Source organism: Mustela lutreola, chromosome 10 (assembly GCF_030435805.1).
Source record: "Mustela lutreola isolate mMusLut2 chromosome 10, mMusLut2.pri, whole genome shotgun sequence".
Classification (NCBI taxonomy): Eukaryota; Metazoa; Chordata; class Mammalia; order Carnivora; family Mustelidae; genus Mustela; species Mustela lutreola.
Genome location: NC_081299.1, coordinates 80,848,868 through 80,868,316, shown reverse-complemented (window position 1 = coordinate 80,868,316; position 19,449 = coordinate 80,848,868). Strand labels below are relative to the sequence as shown.

Below are 19,449 nucleotides of genomic sequence, written 5' to 3'. Positions count from 1 at the left end.
GTATAAATCAACTGGTCCTGGACTTGTTTGTTAAGAGTTTTTTCAGATACTGACTTAATTTTGTTAATAGTAATCAGTCTGTTCAGATTTTCTTCCTGTTTCAGCTTTGGATGTTTGTCTGTTTCTAAGAATTTACCTACTTCTTCTAGATTGTCCAGTTAGTTGGCATATAATTTTTCATAGTGGTTTCTTATAATCCTTAGTGTTTTCTGTGGTATTGGTTGTTATTTCTCCTTTTTCATTTGTGACTTCATTTATCTGGGTCCTTTCTCTTCTTTTCTTGATGAGTCTGGCTAAAGTTTTATCAGTTTTGTTTGTCTTTTCAAAAAAAACCAGCTCTTGGTCTCATTGATCTTTTCTATTGCTTGTTTAGTCTTTATTTCATTTATTTCCACTCTGATCTTTATATAATTTCCTCCCTTTTACTAACTTTGAGTTTTGTTTGTTCTTTTTCTTATTCCCTTAGGTATAAGGTTTTGTTGTTTATTAGAAGTTTTTCTTGTTTCTTGTGGTAGGCCTATATTGCTATAAATTTCTCTCAGAGAAATACTTCTCTGTGTCCCAAAGATTATGGACCATTGTATTTCCAGGTTCATTTTTATCTCTGTGTATTTATTTCTTCTTTGACTTCTTCATTGACTCATTGGTTGTTTAGTAGCATGTTGTTAACAGGATCATTTTGTTTGCTGAATAAACTAAAGAAGAGAGGGACAGAAGCAAGGAAAGGAGTTTGGAGGCCATAGCGGTGGTCCTGTGAAAGGCCAGTAAGGTTTGGACCACAATGGCAAAAGTAGATATGACGGGAAGTCATCAGACTCTGGATATATTTTGAGGGTAGAGCTAAACTTTATCTGTGTGTGGGTTTGGGAAAGAGATGAGGAATAGAGGATGACATCCACATTTTGGCCTGAGCTGCCAGAAAAGTGGAATTGTCATTAATTTAGATAAAGAAGAGTACATGAGGAAGGAGGAGGACTGAGTGTGGGATGTCTGTAAACAAACATGTAAGATGCTGACTGTGCAGTTGGATCTGTGAGTCTGAAGTTCAGGAGGGAGCTCTGGTCTGGAATGTGAATTTGGAGACTTCTGTGTTTACCTGGTACTTAAAATGAGAAGTTGGATGAGATTATCCAGGGACTAAGTATAGTTGGAAATTAGAAGAGGACTAAGAAATGAGCCCCAGAGCACTCTTTCAAATATAGGGAGCTGTTACTCTCATGGAAATACCAGCTGTCAGTTTGTTGTTCCTCTGTGGCCTGTCCTCTAGAATCCATGGAGGGCCTCAAACCCCGACTCTCGGTTACTGACACAGTTAGTCTTCCTCCCAGAACTCTGTGTCACAAACTGTCTCTCCTCTTATTTTTTTCTTATTTCTGGTAAGTAGGGATTTCCCTTCTTTCTACTTAAGATAAAAGAATATTTTGTTGCATTTCTGATAGCATATAATCTGTTTATAGGAGGATTAGTTTGTATTGCCATCTTGCCAGAACCAAAGTCACATTAATTTTCTAAAGTCGGAGTTTTAATATATTTTCTATATTGAGGTGTATTCTGGACTGTTTGTATAAGTAGCAACCCCCCGCCCCTCACCAATTTTCTTTTCTTTTTTTTTTTCCCCCTGATAGAACTGTATCAACTGCAAGTTCCTAGCAATACATAATACTCTTACAGTTAAAGGCCTTGACTCTCAGTGAGTTCCAGACTTTTTAAGTGAAGCAGAAAGTCTGCAGTATTTGAAAGCATTAACAGTAATTGCACTCTGTGCCCGGGCAAGGTGTCTCATCCAAATCGTTCAGAACACTTTAGGAATAAAAGTGCATTGAAGAAGTACATCGATTCACACTTGGTTCTGGTGAAAAGCCAAAACCCTCATTTGCAACACAAGCCAACTGTTCCAGAAATATAAAAGACCTTCCCAGAAATCAGGAGATACAGATTATCAGTTGTTAATCACTTAGATTTACCCAAGTAGCACAGAAATTTTCTGTTGTTTGGTTTATAACTTACTCTGATATGGAATTACTCAATAAATTTCTAAATGTTTTTGATGGTTTATAGGAAAAATATTTAAATGCTTGTTTTTGTATGTTTATGCTAGATATAAATATACAGCAGGTTTATAAGCTACATTTTAAATTAACATAATTTTGCTAACTAAATGGTAGCGATGACCTATTTTTGATGCAGAAACTTCATTCAAATTTCCTGATTCCTTTGATTCAGTATAATTTTTTAAAATGGTGTTTAAAATCTTAAGGTATGTATTGCATCCTATTTATTACACAGGAGTAAAGAGAAATAATTATTTGTAGTGTACTTTTTAACTCTACTATTAGCCTGTGTTCCTCTGCATAGTTTAGCTGTTAAAGAGAAACAGGCTTTCCTTGGGTAAAGCATCTTAGCCACTCTGGAATAAAGCAACTGAGGTTAGAAAGATGAAGAGCGAAAGCTAAGCGAAAATACACACACAAAACAAGCAAAACAAAAACAACGAAACAGATGCTTAGCTGTGAAATTACTTATATGAAAAAATATCTTGAAACACCTCCTAAAGAAAATGTAATTTCCACTGGTATTAGTTCTAAAGTAAAAAGTAGCTAAAGTAATATCTTTCAGAAAGATTGGATAGTAACTTCTCCAAATAGAACCAATTACCAGAGCTGTATTATATGAAGGTAAGTGAAAAATCAAACCAAACCTTTCTTCCTGGAGAGCAGCATTCTCCACACTGGCCTGTGTTTCACCAGGGTCACCCACCCTGGGAGCCATGGGAGGCTCAGGGCATTGAGCCTGGATTTTGGTTCATCCTTCTGTTTTCTTCCTAATCTGAGCCTTATTTGTTAACTACCTTATTGACAACCGTTAATCTGTGCAACTTCTGTTAGAGCATGAATTAGCCCTTTTAGATCATATCACTAAGGAAAAAAGCTCAGTGACTCTTGAATAAAACATTTTCAAAACTACATGTGAAAAATAAAGAGTAGGCTTTTTTTTTTTAATATAAAATAACCAAAGTTGCTGAAAACTAATTTGAAGGGTTAAAAACTAGAGCCAACTTCACTTTGGGGTCATATAACCAGATTTCCCACTACTCTATAAGTAAGCTTATACTCTTTTACCAAGGAAGTTATTTAGTTGTTCATTTATTCAAAAGATATCAAATGAGTGCCAATTCTGTGTAAAATACCATATTTCTATATATGTATATTTTAGCAAATCCTTGTTAAATATGCCCCCCAATCAACTGTAGCAGGATTGTAAGTGATTATTTTTCTGTTCCTTTACTCTTTTCTTCCCAAATTTATTTATTTATTGCTAAAAATTAAATTTTTATTTATTAAATTATTTATTATTTATTAATTAAAATTATTTATTCATTACAATTTTATTTATTTATTATTTATTCCTATTTTATTTATTTATTTTTGTTTCTTCCCAAATTTTATTTCCTATTTTTTATTTTTATTTATTTTTATTTATTATCTATTTCCTCTATTTATTTATTAAAGACTACAGACAGTAAAAACTTCTTTACTTTATATAAAATAAAATGTGGGGGTTCCCCATTCCTATCCTAGTCTCACTTTCTAGAAGTAAACATTGTACCAGCTTGAGTTATACCTCTTGGTATGACCTTTCCCATCCTTTGTACATGTACTATAAAAAAAGACTATAAATTACATGTACATATATACATATAAACAGGGGATGGCGGCAGGAGATGGCTAGTTTATAAATCAAACCCTATATTGTTTTCAGCCTCTATACCTTGATAGTTTTCCATGTTGGTATATATTGGTTTACTTTGCACTTTTGAATGATTGCCTAATAGTTTATAGTATTGATGAGGTGCCATTTTCCTCTTGTGGTTTTCAGTTTTTCACTGAATACTGAAGTAAACATGTTTGTACTTATATACATACAAGTATTCTTATGTGTGTTTTACCTTAATTAGAAAAATAGTTAAAAAACAAAAAATTCCGGGGCGCCTGGGTGGCTCAGTGGGTTAAGCCTCTGCCTTCAGCTCGGGTCATGATCCTAGCGTCCTGGGATCGAGCCCCACATCGGGCTCTCCGCTCGGCGGGGAACATGCTTCCCCCTCTCTCTCTGCCTGCCTCTCTGCCTACTTGTGATCTCTCTCTGTCAAATAAATAAATAAAATCTTTTTAAAAAAAATTCCAAATTAAGTAACTTGCTAACATTAAGGGACATGTCAGTCCTTTCCCACTTACCTACCGTTCTGCTAGGTTGTTGATTGAATTCTTGATTTAAAGTAACCATAGTAAACATATTAAAGAGTATAAATATCATGTGGGGTAGAGAAAAATGTAATAGATATCCTAAACAGTTGTTCTGATCACTAAATAAAACTTCCTATGCCCTCTATTCATATTCATAGAGATAAATATGACAGGAACAAATACATAAACATAGTTCTGATGCTTAAAACTTTAGAAAGATTTTCACTCTTCCAGGGCACCTGGATGGCTCAGTTGGTAGAGCATGTGACTCTTGATCTCAGAGTTGTGGGTTTGAGCCCCAAGTTGGGTATAGAGATTACTAAAAAAATAAAATCTTCTAAATAAAGATTTTCAGTTTTCCCAAATTTATAATGCAATTGTAGTCAGAATTCTAATGTTTCCCTTCTTTTTCTTTTTAATAAATCAGCATTGTGTCTAGCAATTAAGGAATTTACATGTTTCTTTTTTTTTTTTAAGATTTTATTTACTCATTTGAAAGAGAGTGAATAAGCATGGGGAGTGGCAGGCAGAGGGGAGGGGAGAAGCAGGCTCTCCACTGATCAAGGAGCCCGATGTAATCTCAATCCCAGGACCCTGGCATATGCTTTACCAACTAAGCCACCCAGGTACCCCCATTTCCTTCCTTTTTTTTTTTTAAACTTTGTTTATTTAACAATAAAGCTTTGCTTTTCGTTGGCCAGTGCTTGTTATAGGCAGTTGGGATACACCCATGAACAAAACATACAAAAAAAAAAAATTCTGCCATCATGGAGCTTCCTGAACTTGAGCTGGATCGGAAAGAGAGTAATACTGCACATAGTGAATAAACAAGATCATAAAGCTTGTTAGAAGGTGGTCAGTGTCATGGGAAGATTACACAGGGATGGGGTCCTTAAAGAAGATGAGGTTGCCTGAGAAGATGGTGTTTCAGGCAGAAGGAATAGTCTCTGGGAAAGCCATCGAGTGGGGGCATTCCTGGCTGCTGGGGGAATTGCAGAGCATCCTGGCGACTGGAGCCAAATCAGAGAAGGGAGATGATGGAGAGGAGATGGGAGGGTGGGGCAGGGGGCAGAGAATATAGGGCCTTGTCAGCCATTGTAAGGACTGCCTGTCTGTCTTTGAGGAAATCGGGAGCTGTTTTAAACAGATCACTGTGGTTGCTGTGCTGCAAATAGACTAGGGTAAAGGGTGAAACCAAGGAGACCAGTTAGGAGGCTGTCAGAGCAGTCCACAAACAAGAAGCAGTGTGGGGATAGGAATAGAGGCAAATGGTTGGACTCTGAGTAGATTTTGAAAGTAGAGTTAATAGAATTTCTTGACAGATTGGATATACAGGATGTGAAGAAAAAAGAAAATTCGGCAGAACAACAAAGCTTTTGGTCTGAGAAATTTTAAGAATGGAGTTGCCGTCAGTGATCTCGGAAGTCTAGGTGGAGCATCCCTGCCTCTAAGTGTCTTTATAAATAATATGTGGTACCACCCTAACGAATCAACAGCTTCTGCCTTGGTTCAGGGGACCCTGATGCAATCTGGGCATTAGAGGAACCACACGGGCCCTCCCTGCCCTGATTCAAAGCCATTTCCTAAGTCCCGTGCCCTTCCACTCTGTCTCTCTCCCTTTTTTTCTCTTTCCTCTCCCCCTCTCCCAAATGAAAAGGTCGTTCACTTTTTAGAAATGGTCCTGGAGAGGCCTTTCTGGTGTCAGAGGACTTTTTTACTGTACTCTGCAGCCTCAGCCCCGTCGCTGTCATTCCCCCTGCTTCCACTAGGTGGCAGTGCACTGCTGAGCATTGCACCCTAGGGCCTGCATTATCTCTCTTAGGAGGTGCAAGAGGGCTCAGCTTGAGAACGGTGGCTGGAGTGGAGATCTTTAGTGTATATGTTACAGACTAATCAGGCATGGGGAAGATAAGGAGAGGTTGTTTCCTTTTTTTAGAAACATCATATATCCTTGTTAAGGATGATTTTCCTTTACTGAGTTGAAAAGGCGTTATATGGATTTAGAGCAGTCTTTCCACCTGGAGAGTGTTTTTATTTAAAGATTTGGTTCACTAAGCGCCTTGCTGAGTTGCAGTACTGGCATTTGTTTTATGGGCTCTTCTTTGTTTGAGATAGGTCACACAGCTCCGGGAAGCTGTGCCTTCCCCAAAGTGAAATCCTATCTGAAAATCAAAAATAGGTATTGATTGATTAGTTTCTGTGTGTAAAATTTGGACCAAGTGTTACGTTATGTGTTATAAGGAACACAAATAAGGAAAGGAAATGCCCTTTTGCTTCAAGAAATTTTTGGTGCAGTTGGAGATGCGTAAGCACAAATCCTGGAAACCTTAGGGATTAATTAATAAAAGTGTCATTGAATAGTGCTAGTTAATTAATAAAAAGAGCATGGGACAGTACTACCTTTGGAGCCTAGAGTAAAAATGGGGCTAAAAGAGGCCTCTTGGATGAAGCCTGCCTGCAGACCAGTGAGACTCCCAGACCCTCTACAGCATTTACCACTGGAGAGGTTGAACTAAAAAGGTTTTGGCTTTGGGAACACCAACCCAAACTGTGGATAAGGTGAGACCATGCCCTGTGAACGGGGGCTTAGGGAGTGTGTAATTACTCCTTGTCACCCCCAATATGTATCACTTAGGTCTCCTTTCGGATCAGTTCCCGGAATGCTAGATTTATTTCACCTAGGCGGGAGACTGAAGGTTAGTTTTGGGGAAATGGATTTGCTCAGGAGTACAGAACTGTAGGTTCTGACACTTGGGATTTCCCCCCAATGAAATATTGGAGTCCTGCCTACTTTTATCTTCCCCTTAACAAGCCCCACCCAGGACTCAGAGCTTTCAGTCTGCCTCCTAATGCCTTATTCCTTAATGCGAACTAGGGTTTCTCAGCATCAGCACTACTGACATTTGCGGTCTGCTGAATTGTGCAGGGAGGCTGTCCTCTGCATTATGGGATGTTAGCAGCGTCCCTGGGCTCCATCAGTAGATGCTGGTAGCATTCCTTCTTTCCCCACCCCTCACCCCACAACCTTGATGACCAAAACTGTCTCTATACCTTGCTGATTGTCCCTGGGGGAGAAGTCCACCCCCTTCTTGAGAATCACTGGCTTGAACTGGCATCCACAGGTTCCAACATTGGAAGGAAGTCTCAAACATAAGGAAAAGCAAAACTAACTAGGGAAGGAACTTTGAGAAGAGGAATCAGAGGAAAGGACAAGTCAAAGAGGGGAGTGAGGAAAGGACTTAAAGGAAAACAATATCTTCAGGGAAATGCAAGGACATTGCAATTTTTTTTTTTAAAGATTTTATTTTTATTTGGGAGTGAGAGAGAGGGTGAGCTCCAGCAGCAGGGGCAGGGCAGGAAACAGGAGAAGCAGACTCTCTACCGATCAGGGAGCCTGACTCTGGGCTACTGCAGGGCCCTGAGATCATGCTTGAGCCAAAGTCAGATGCTTAACCAAGTGAGCCACCTGGGCATCCTAGGATAATGTATCTTTAAAGAATGATACCTATTTAAAAAAAGCAAAAACAAAACAAAAAATCCTCCCAGAACTAGAAGGACCCTTAGCTATTAAAATTTTGATTGTAGGAATAAAAAAATGAAAATATTCAGAGATCATATTGGAGAATTCTGGTATAAAGCAGAACAAAAAGTAAAACCAATAGAGAAAAGGTAAGAAAATTAGATAATCAAACTGGATATTAGAGGACTATTGTCCAGAAAGAGCAAGAACACAGGCAAAACTTTAATCACACACACACACACACACACACACACAAATAAAAAAATAAGACCACTCAAGAAAAATTCCCGTAACTGAAATGGCATAGCCTTAAAACTAAAGGACTACCCCCAGCCCAATTAAACTGTAGTCACTCAAGATACATCATCACGCAACTTCAGAATTAGTGATACAGAGAAGATAACCAAAAATTTCCAAAAAGAAAAAGAAAAGGAGTCATGCCAGGGACCAGGTGCCATTCAGAATGGTGACTGGAGCAGTTCTCAAACTAATTCCCATGTGCCTTTTCACAGAGGATGTGCTCCACAAAAACAAGGGGAACCCAAGAAAGAGGAAGACTGTGGTCCTGGAATCTAGGTTTCAGCCCAGAAGAGAAGGGAGGGGAATTTTCAAGATGGCGGTGAAGGGAGTTCCCACGCGAAGATCAGCACATACAGCAGGCCTAGAGAGCAGCTGGTTAGGAGTAGGAGTAGGACAGAAAACTCCAAAAAGCAGTGGTGATGATGAATTACCTCAAGTGTTTGACCAAACTGAGAGTCTCATAAGGAACTTCAAAAGTGTGTGTGTGTGTGTACATACATAAAATATAGCGTTGCTTAAGAAAAAAAGACAGTAAGTGCTAGAATGCAGGGGAAGGAGAGATCTCAGGGCTAGAGTGTTGGGGTGAGAGGGGAGGTGACTTCTCTAAAAGGTAGGAGAATATGAAGAGGAGAGGATAGTTTGGAGAGAAAGTAAGAAAGTTGGAAATTGCAGGGCACATTCAGACAAATAGAGTATGTTTTTGAACCATGACAGATTGGGGAAAAAAAGTTGGTTAAATTACAAGATAAGAAATCATTTTAATTTTAGAAACCTGAGATCATCTTCCAGTTACAGACTGGATTTAAATGATCCACGATTTTTTTAGGGTGGTACAGAGAGTAAAGGGATCATCTCTTGAGTTGTGAATAATGGTTGATTTTTTGCTTTTGTCTTTGAGAATTTTTCTATATTTTCTAAGGTTACAATTGGAAAACAACAAAAGTTAGGTTTTAGAAACAAACTAAGAAGAGATAAAAGCCCAAGTGGAAATAATAACGTATTGATATGAAATATTTGTTTTCTAAATAACCCATACATATCATAAGCACCATTCTTTTGGGACAGGTATCTTTACCTTTTTGGAAGCACATTAGTTACTTTAATAAATAGAGATCTTTTGGCTTGTATTCCTTATTCCGCACATGTATAAGTCAGTGGCAGTTTGGTGGTTGCCAGGTTTAGTAGGCATGACCTCTGAAATTAACCCAGCATGCTTACATTCAGCAGCACCTACTGTTTTCCACAAGGTGGGGTGCTAGCTTCACACAGTGGCCTGAAACAGCTATAACTTGCGGAAACTTCGGACTCTAATGCTAACTCTTTCATATAATTCCTGAGCAATTCTAACAGAAATACGTTGGGAAATATAGTTGCAATTGTGGAGTTTCGTTTCGGTTTATAAATTAGGTTGGGCTCATGATGTACATGTTTAGAGTGTGACTAACGTCTATAAGCACTTTTCCTCTTTATGGTGGACCTTGACTATATTCAGTTACAGGCATAGATAAAGAACACCTCTAATTTGGTGAAGGCCATCCTAAATAAGTGACATACCTGAATAAGGAAATGTTTGTAGTTTATTACAAATAGAAATCCTGATGTGGCTATCTCAGTGAATAAAAGATTATTTTCAAAACACCGTATCAGGTAAATGTACAGATGGTTCTAATGTATTTTGAATAGCTTAGTCTCTTAAATTCCTTCCTAAATCTTAATTATCCCATTCTTCCTGTCTACAACAAAGTCAGGTTAAACTTCTCTGATTCAGATTCTGAATTGATGGAATTGAAGAAAGTATGAATAATATACTATGGTTGTTTGAGCCTTCTGGTGATTTGTCTGGCTTCTCTAAGCCAGTTAAATTTGTGTGGGATTCTTACACCACAAGGAGCCAGTGGCAGTTTAGAATATGGTGCTTCTGTTTCTCCATTTTGAAACAAAATAAAGACATTCTAATAGCCAGTGTTCGAATGTAAACATTTACATATAGCATAATGTTTTAAGTACGCACTTACATTATGGACCCTAACGTAACAATTTTTTATGGTTCTCATAAATTCAGGATGTGGCCTGTTTCCCTCTGCCCTTCCTTTTGCCCAGATGGAGGTTCTTTGGTCCCTTTTAGCCATTAGGCTCCAGGAAATAATTGTGGAGCTGGTAGTTAGACCCATGCCAGGCATAACATCATTCCAAGCCATACAAGTAGTGAGGCTGACAAAAGAGCTTAACCAAAGAGCTGAGCTGAACTTCGGAAGGAAGAAAAAGTGATGAGTGCAGAGGGATGTTCACTTGTCCTTCAAGAACATGATAGAAGCTCAGTTCATGGCAGCTGATGAGGAAGTGCCACGAAGTGACCTATGGGTGAAGAAGCCATAGGTTCCACACTGGGTCCTGCTGGTTAGCTCTGCCCCCTTGGGCGAGTTAGCCTCTCTGGACCTCATTCTTTCACTGAAGCAGAGACCTGGCTGAGATCAGGGGGTTCTCAAAAGGTTGCTATGATCACCACAACTGGCTCTCAGGTCTGACTTATCGAAGACAAATGATTGCTCTCTTCCAGGAGAACAATCTCCAGATTGGCTCTTGAGATCCATTGGAGCCTGCCTAGAATCTTCATTTCTGAATGCTGCCTTTTCCTAGAATCGTAGGCATGTCTTTGAAGACCCTGTTTCTCCATCTCCATTTTCCACTGCTCTCTGCTGTGCTCTTGGTATACCAGAACATAATTTCCCAAATATCCCGTGCTATTTCATATGTCACTCTGAACATGTCTGGAAGACCCCTTTCCCCCTCTCTGCATGCTTGGTAAATTTCATATCCTTCTAAGTCATATCTAGTATCTTTTCCATAAAGCTTGACTTAGTTTATCAAAGTATAGTCCACCATTTCTTACTTGGTGCTAACCTTATATTTAATAACTATGTCTCTTGTTGTATTAATCTCTCTGATTGCAGTGACTAGTTTTTCTGTGTCGTTCTGCCACACTGTAATGAATTCCTTATGAATGTCTTACCCACCCTTGTATTTCTAGCCCAGTTCCTGTCACCTGGTAGGTACACTAGAGTATTTAATGAATGAATGAATCTGTGCTCACAGTGAAAAATACAGCTCTGAAATTCAGTATTTGTCTATGTTACTGATATATTTTCTTTTTTAAAAAGGGACAATGGTCTTAAATTCATATCATTTTTGTTTTCATTTGTTTTCTTTAAGTAGGCTCCCTGCCTAGCATGGAGCCCAATATGGGGCTTGAATTCGTGACCCTGAGATAAAGACCTGAGCTGGGATCAAGAGTCAGATGCTTCAACTGACTCAGCCACTGAGGCACTGCGAATTCTGACTGTTTTAAAGCTAAAAGGAAGAGTGTTTCAGCTGTAAGTGGAAAACTAAACCCCAAAATGACTTGAACAATTAAAAGGGAATTTGTTGACTTACAAAATGGGAAAAATTCAGTTTTACTTTTAGGTGAGACTTGGTCCAACTGCCCAGGGATTTCACTAGGAATAGTGTCTCTCTGCTCTGTCTCCTGCAGGGTCAGCTCCATTGGCCTCCCTCCCCATGGTGCTGCCTCTGTCAGCTCCATTCTCTCCCCTCAGGGTGGCAAAACCCAGTAGTCCCTCCTGGCTTCCTATCTTTGTGCTAGCCTGTGTGTAGGGAAGAAAGTCTCTTACATATCTCTCTAACATATATTTTTTAATATATGTTATACCACATTATTGAACATGTAGGAGACCAAGAAGGTGAAGCTTTTTTCCCAGAAGCCACAGCAGAGGTCTCCAGTCTCATGGTCTTCAGTTGGCTTATAGTCCCATCTTTCAGCCAGTTGTTGTGGCCAGGAATGAGGGTTATTCCCATGTTGCTTAAGCCAGCTCAGGCCTACTCTTGGTACTAGAGGTTTGGGGGTGAATGAGGCAGGAGCTGAAATCCCACCCAAACTGTCTGCCTGAGAAGGTGAAAGGGGTGAGTTACCCAAAAGGAAGTTGGTTATTGTTGGCAGAAGGAGGGGACAATAGGAGCCTGGGAAGAGGACAACTCTTATTCATGATAAAGGACAGTAGGAATTTGGGGGGCCAGACTCCCCTAATTATTTTAAGAACAAATGACTTTTTTTATTTCCTTGAAGCCCAGACCTCCAAGTAGGGAAAGGCTTCCCAAGGTAAAGTGAGGAGTGGCTGAAAGCCATGGACAAGCCTAGAGCAGCAACCTGGCTTCTTGTTGACAAGTCAGACTTCAGAGCCAGTTGTAGAGTCATGGTGGCTGGTTGAGGATCCATGATCTTTCCAGGCCTCCTTGTGAGAGACTGAGGTCCAGAGAACTTGACTCATCCAAAGGGACAGAGCTGGTTCTCGGCAAGACCCAGTCTGGAACCCATGGCCCCTTCACTCCTTCATGGCCCTTCTTCGTCAGCTACCATGAAGTAAGCAACGACCATGTACTTAAAGGACATGCACATAAAAACATTTTTGTGCATGCAGTCAATTACGGTCATTTTGATTTCAGAATATGGGACCATCCAACATATTTTTTTAATATATGCTATACTTCACACTATTGAAAAAATAGTTATAAAAGAAAGCTGAAACCATTTTTGGTTGAATGAAATCTTACCATTTTAGTTTTGTCTTATTTCCAAGATTCTGCAATAGTGTGGCATTCATTAAATAATAAACATATTGTACATTTCAGTGTGTGGTAACCCCAAAGAATGACTTCATAGACCACTTAATCTGCTGTGTTGTGGTTTATGATGCCATCTGGATTCTTGGTGGAATTATTTCCATCTAAATCACTATAAACTTCTATTTAGGTTGTCACAGATCTAATGCCAGATATGTTTGTGGGTTTTAGCAGTGATGTAATTCTGGAAGATACTTTGAAAGTTACAAGTTGTCATATACTATTAGCATTTAAGTCAGTGTTTCACATAATTTCAGACAAACTAGAAGCCTGAAAAATAATCCATTTCTTTTTTTTTTTTTTCATAAGCATTCTTCCTTTCTTGTCTGTCTTCTACTATACATTTCATTATGCCTCAGTCAAGCATGTGTGGGAAACACTGGGAGGCTCCGTGGGTATACACAGTACTATAGAGCACATGGCCTCTGCCCCTTCGTAATGAGGACACTTAGATGGATGGAAAGGGTGTCTCACTAGTATATGTCTTTTTCTAAAATATGGTGGGGAGAGAATAAGGGAAAGAGAGAATGTCACTTTTTTGTCTTTTGGTACCAGTGGTGTGCTAGAGACTGGATCATGTTGCAGGATCTGCACGAACTGCAGGATATACACAGATATGCCGAGATGTATTGAGGTAAAGAGTCAGCATCTTCTCCAGCACAGACCACAGTCTGAATGTCTAGAAATTACAGTGACAGTCATTAATCTGTTCAGCAAGTACTGATAAGCATCTGTGTTGTGTGAAACACAGTTGTGCACACTGGGATTTCAGCCGTGAACAAGATGAAATCCTTTCTCTCGTGGAGCTTGTTTTTGAACAGAGAGGCAGACAACAGTTGAACAGTTGAACACACAAATGAACAAGTTAATTGGGAGTATGAGTAATTGCTGTGAAGATGGTAAAATAAGACAGTGTGGCGGAGGGTGACTGCGTATTAGAGGAGGGGCCGGTGGGGAGCCTGTCTCCTCCCTGAGGAGGTAATGTTCCAGACCTGAGTTGAGCCAATCTGGGGGGCACAGCAGATCACTCAGAATAAGCCAAAAAGACCCTCAGGAAGGAGTGAGCTTGATGCATTCACACAGCAGAAAGAAGGCTGGTATGACTGGTGGGTGAACAAGGAATGATCAGAAATTTGGATTTCATCACAAGCGTTTAGGGAGTTTTAAGCAGGAGAATGAAAGGGAATGTCTGCTCTACATTATAATCTCTGGCAATTCTGTAGAGAATAAAGCATAGGGGATCCAGAGATGAAGTAGAGATTAATTAGGAGACTAGTGTAGTTATCATGAGAGATAGCAATCATCGGACCAGGAGTAGCAGGGATGTAAGGAGTAAGTAGATAGATGAGGAATGTGTGTAGAGGTTTTGAAAGAAGGACACCCAGGAGCAGGTCCCCCCACCCTCCATCCCTTCCAAGACCAACATAGATTTCACGATCTTCATATATAAGCTAAAACTCTATCTATGATAGATTCTACTGTTCATTTGTTGATTTCTGGTTTAGGAATGCAGAATACCATGTTTTGGTATCAAAAATGGTAGTCACTTTTGAGTTGTTACAGAAAAGCTTGGTGAATAGAGGAACACTAAGACAAGTATCCATTTCTTGGCCCCAGTGGAATGGATTCAGAACAAGTTTAACAGCCCAAAGTGTCATTCAAAGAAACAGCTTTTCCTGGGTCCAGAATCCAGGAAAGACTGACCCTGCTTGGGTTGTATGTCACTCCTAAACAAAATATTGGATCTGGGGGTGGGAAAGTGTTGGCTGAAGCTTCCTTTATGTCCTGCATCCCATTAGTAGGACCTGAAAGAGGGTCAGGGACATTTCCCTCAAGGCAAAAGTATAAGCTAACAAAAACAATATGTCTATGAAGATGCCTTCATTTGGATTTCTCAGATGCCGCAACCCCTAGGAATGTCTGGCCAAAGGTCATAGCCAGGCCTAAATTTTAGCTTCCTGAAACTCTGTCCCATTCTTTTGTCTTCAGAGGAACTTTTGTTAAAACCGAAATACAAGCTGCCTATTGATAATTTTTCCTTGTTGACTTCTTTATGTGTTTGTTTATTTAATATATAAAGTAATTTTAAAAACTCTCAATATTTCACCATGGCCTAGTCTTCAGTATTTTCTTTAGACAATGCAGGATATCACATACCCCAGCACCAGTTTCTGTGTATCAAGCATAGCTAACCTGAGAGCCCTGTTCTTATCAAGATGGCCCCAGATTCCCATTCACTTAACTACACACCTGCCTAACAAGTCTAAACAGAAATTGTGGGCACAGAGATTTTCCAAGCAGTTCTGGATGCAGAATGCGATGCTCTGCTTGCTCTAACTTAGCAGGCTCCCTTCACTTTTATGCTCAGAACACAGAGCCTCAGGGACACTCCTCTCATGGATCTGTTTTCTGGGGAGAAGACTTACAGGACTAAGAAACTTCTTGAGGCCCTTGTGAATGGTCAGTTCACAGAGAGAAGTCTAGGCTATCTACCTAGGACACATTGTTGGGGTCGGGGGATGGGGCATTGGTCCTGTTTCTCTAGGCCCTTAGAACTTGCTTCCTCCTGGCTCCAGCTATGTATAAGCTCCCAATCACCTGCTTTGCTTAGGTTTTTTTTCTCTCTAATCCCAGGAATTCTGTTCAGTTCAACCCATTTATGGAGTGGCCTCTACAAATAAGACCCTAAGTGTACAATCTGAAAATCATCTTCTTTGTGCCCTTTTATGTTCTCCACCTAAATACATCTCAGCTAGTTAACAAAAAGATTGGGTTGGATGCATAGGTGGCTCAGTCGTTAAGTGTCTGCCTTTGGCTCAGATCCTGAACCCAGAGTCCCAGGATCAAGTCCTGCATTGGGCTCCCTGCTTGGCGGGGAGTTTGCCTCTCCCTCTGACCATCACAGCACTTGTGCTCTCTCTCTCAAATAAATAAATCTTTTTTTAAAAAAGAGTGGATTAATTTATATTAATGTGCAATAAACAACATATTGAATCACTCATTCAATAAACATTGATTGAGCATCAGCTTAAACCAGGTACTCTTATTTTTTTTTTAAAGATTTTATTTATTTCTTTGACAGACAGAGATCACAATTAGGCAGAGAGGCAGGCAGAGAGGAGGGGGGGGGAAGCAGGCTCCCTGCTGAGCAGAGAGCCTGATGCAGGGATTGATCCCAGGACTCTGAGATCATGACCTGAGCAGAAGGCAGAGGCTTAACCTACTGAGCCACCAGGCGCCCCTAAACCAGGTACTCTTAATAAGCACTGAGATCGGGGCACCTGGGTAGCCTCTGCCTTCAGCTCAGGTCATGATCTCAGGGTCCTGAGATCAAGCCCCATGTCAGGCTCTCTGCTCAGCAGGGAGTATGCTTCCCCCTCTCTCTCTGCCTACCTCTCTGCCTACTTGTGATCTCTCTCTCTCTCTCTCTGCCAAATAAATAAATAAATAAATTTTTTTTTAAAATCAGCACTGAGATGGCAGTGATTAAATTTCCTAGCCTCCTCAAGTAAGTTACATTCTAATGGGGGAAACAGATAGTAAATAAATAAGTATATAATATGCCAGTAGAATGAGTGGAGTAATTTTTTTATTAACATATAATGTATTATTTACTTCAGGGGTACAGTTTTGTGATTCATCAATCTTACACAATTCACAGCACTCACCATAGCACATACCCTCCGCAGTATCCATCACCCAGCCTCCCCATCCCTCCCACCCACCTCCAGTAAGTGGAGTAATTTTAAAACATTAAGCAGGCCTGCTAATGGGAGAGGGAAGAGTATGTGTATGTGTGGGGGCAGGGGTTAATTGGGAAAGGTGCCTCTGAGCACCTCTGAGCAGATCTGCTTTTGTAGTGAGGGAATGGGGGGGTAGAGACAGATTTAGAGAGAAACCTTTTTGGTAGGATTTCCAATTACATGAACTTCTCATCAAAAAATAATAATGTAGGGGCGCCTAGGTAGTTTAGTCAGTTAAGCATCTGACTTCAGCTCAGGTCATGATCTTGAAGTCCTGGGATTGAGCTCCACATTGGGCTCCCTGCTCAGTGGGAAGCCTGCTTTTCCCTTTCCCTCTACCCCCAACCCCCACCTCATGCATGAGCTCTCTCATGCTCTTTCTTTCTCTCTCTCTCAAATAAATGAATAAAATCTTTTAAAAATAATAATAACATAGGGAAGATTTGTATGGATTTGGAGATGGAGGGCCTGTCCTGTATAGAGCTATAGGCTGGACAGCTGCACCGTACAGACTCTTCTGTCCCCTGCTGGTTGGGTTCATGGTTCTGATCCCTTGCCTAACTCCTCACCACTGCCCTTCCCCAAGCTCATCATCACCTGACTGCTTTCCCGTTTATGTCACTGGTAGAAATTTCAGCTTGGCTTTCTTCCCAGCTACCACTTACAGTCTCATCCTTGATGGTAATGTGGATTCTCCCATCACGTTGCCCTGGGCTCTTCTGAATAAATTGCCTTCCCTGTGACTTGGAAGAACCTACTCATTGTCCTGCCCTGTGGGTTACTGTATAGTTTATCATTCCACTGGGACACTTCTGAGAACAGAAGGGGTACTAGGGACACTGTTAATAATTATGCTGGGCCTACAGGTATAGACTGGGACTGTCCTCTGCAAACTGGGTGATTTCGCCATAGATACGCGGTCCTTGTCCCAGTTGGTTCCAGGCACAGGTGAACCGAGACTGCCCACTGCTAGCATCTGACCAGGAGGCTGAGGTTGGGCTCTGGACATGTGCGTCCAGAAGTCAAAACAGAGGTCATCACTCTTTGGTCACTTGCCTTATTTTTCACACTCGGGCCTATTTTTCTAGTTTCCGTCTTAGTGATCCCTCAGTCTCCATACCAGGACACACCTCCATTAGTTTTTGTTCCTCTTCTGAGAATGGACAGAGACTTCCTAAACCTCTTTTGTCTCCTCCTTTAAGCTGCTACCTGAGATGAGATGTAGACTGTTCTGTGTCCAGGTCTGAGACTGCTGTCCTCAGGCCCAGACACCCTTGCAAAACCCCTGCCAGGCCTGTGTGTTTGCCCCTCTGGAGCAAAGATGGAATCTGAGGAGCTGGCTTCTAGAGTTAGAGTTGAACTGATTGCCCTTCCAGCTCCTCAGGACACTAAAAATATCCAGAAATATGGTACATTGCTTCTTTACAAAGTTATATGCTAACAGGTTAAAGAGATTCAAGGGACATGATAAACACTCATGCTTTTTTGAAGAAAATTTTATAGATACTAAGATCAGTCCTCAAAATTGGGAAGTAACATTCAAAAACCTTCTATAATAAGATGCAGCTGGGTTATTTTTACTCTAATAACAAGTGACATCTTATTGGATTCACATGTACTTTGCAGTACAGGTTCCATAGTCCTTTAGCTGAATTTCCAAAAAGTTCTGAAAGCTGGGGGTAGGAGTTCAAAGTTTGTGACAAGTTCAACAGCAAAACCTGAATTTGAATTGGTCTGAGTCTCTTATAGTCTTTATTTATTCTATTTAATGTGAATGTTCATGTTTTGCTACAGAAATATTACTATGTTTGGTTACTTCCCCAAATTTCAACAGTGGTAACTGGTAACTGTTAACTGTTAACTGGGTATCAGTGGCCCAGTTGATTTGAGATTTTTACTATTTCCTTCTAGCTTTCCGAATACTACATTCACCGCATTCCCAGAAGCCGGGAGGTTCAGCAGTCCTGGCTCTCCACGGTGCTCACCACCCTGTACTCCATGTGGCTGTCCTTTCCCCTGACTCACAAAGTGAAGCCAGATTTGGTACGTATAACCATCACTAAGGGGAGGGCAAGTCACACTCCCGTACGTAGATCCTTTATTAGTAATAGACCATAGTGTTTTCATCACCGGCTACAACTTCTCAGTGTGCCAGATTTTAGACTAGACCTTTTACTAACGTATGCTAAAATTTATCACACAATGCACTTTGCTGAAAGAGTTGAAATATTTGTCTTCCCTTTCTAGCCGTAACTTGAACTCTAAATTTGCCCTTTTCTGTCCCTTCTCTTTGTGGTGGTAAGCCCCGACCTAACAGTATCTTTAGCCAACTTGTCATTCTTTTCACCTGTGGCTCCTGAACCAACATCATGTGCTTATCAGCTAGAAGAGAGCCAATTGCTTATTCCTTTTCAGTACTTTTTGTTTTTGTCAGGATTCTCTTACCAGATATGGTATGTAGTGGGATGAATATTTTACACACCCAAATTTTCATACGAAAGTAATACAGGAAATAGAAATATAAAAACTTAATGACTATACTGTATTCAACTTTACGTTCCTTATCTACATTTTCTGTGGTCTTTAAGATGAAGTTCTGTTATTAAATTCCAAGTGCATTTTAGTAGACAATGGAGGGCAATAGATATGTTATCATGATAGTGTACACAGTTCTTAAATACTACTTTCATTCCTATTTTAAGGCAGTATCCATTAATTTGCATAGCCGAGAAGGAAACTCTTTATTTGTTCTCCACATACATGAGTTCTGGCACAGTGGATGTTCTCATAAGTAGCTGAACAGAAGTGTATTTAGGTTGATTTTGAAAGATCTCTATGAGTTTGGGCATTGCCCTTTATAAGCTGGATTTACAGTTCAAGTCTCTTCTTTGGATGAAAATGTATCTGAATATAGTATCTGAATGATACTGCATGAGTAGGTTAGATTGTTTTTAAATGATTTAATTTACAA

At 40.2% G+C, this 19,449-nt stretch overlaps 1 protein-coding gene across 6 annotated transcripts in view; it reads left to right on the top strand.

Moving 5' to 3' along the window:
- Positions 1 to 19,449, top strand: part of ALG14 (ALG14 UDP-N-acetylglucosaminyltransferase subunit) — a 123,403-nt gene that overhangs the window by 14,902 nt on the left and 89,052 nt on the right. For all 6 annotated transcript variants that reach the window (XR_009345094.1, XR_009345093.1, XR_009345091.1 and 3 more), the window contains exon 3: positions 18,390 to 18,521. Coding sequence is in view for 2 of the 6 variants with exons in the window: in XM_059136055.1 (XP_058992038.1) it covers positions 18,390 to 18,521 (132 nt within the window). In the remaining 4 variants the exon portion in view is untranslated. The remainder of the gene's footprint in view (positions 1 to 18,389; positions 18,522 to 19,449) is intronic.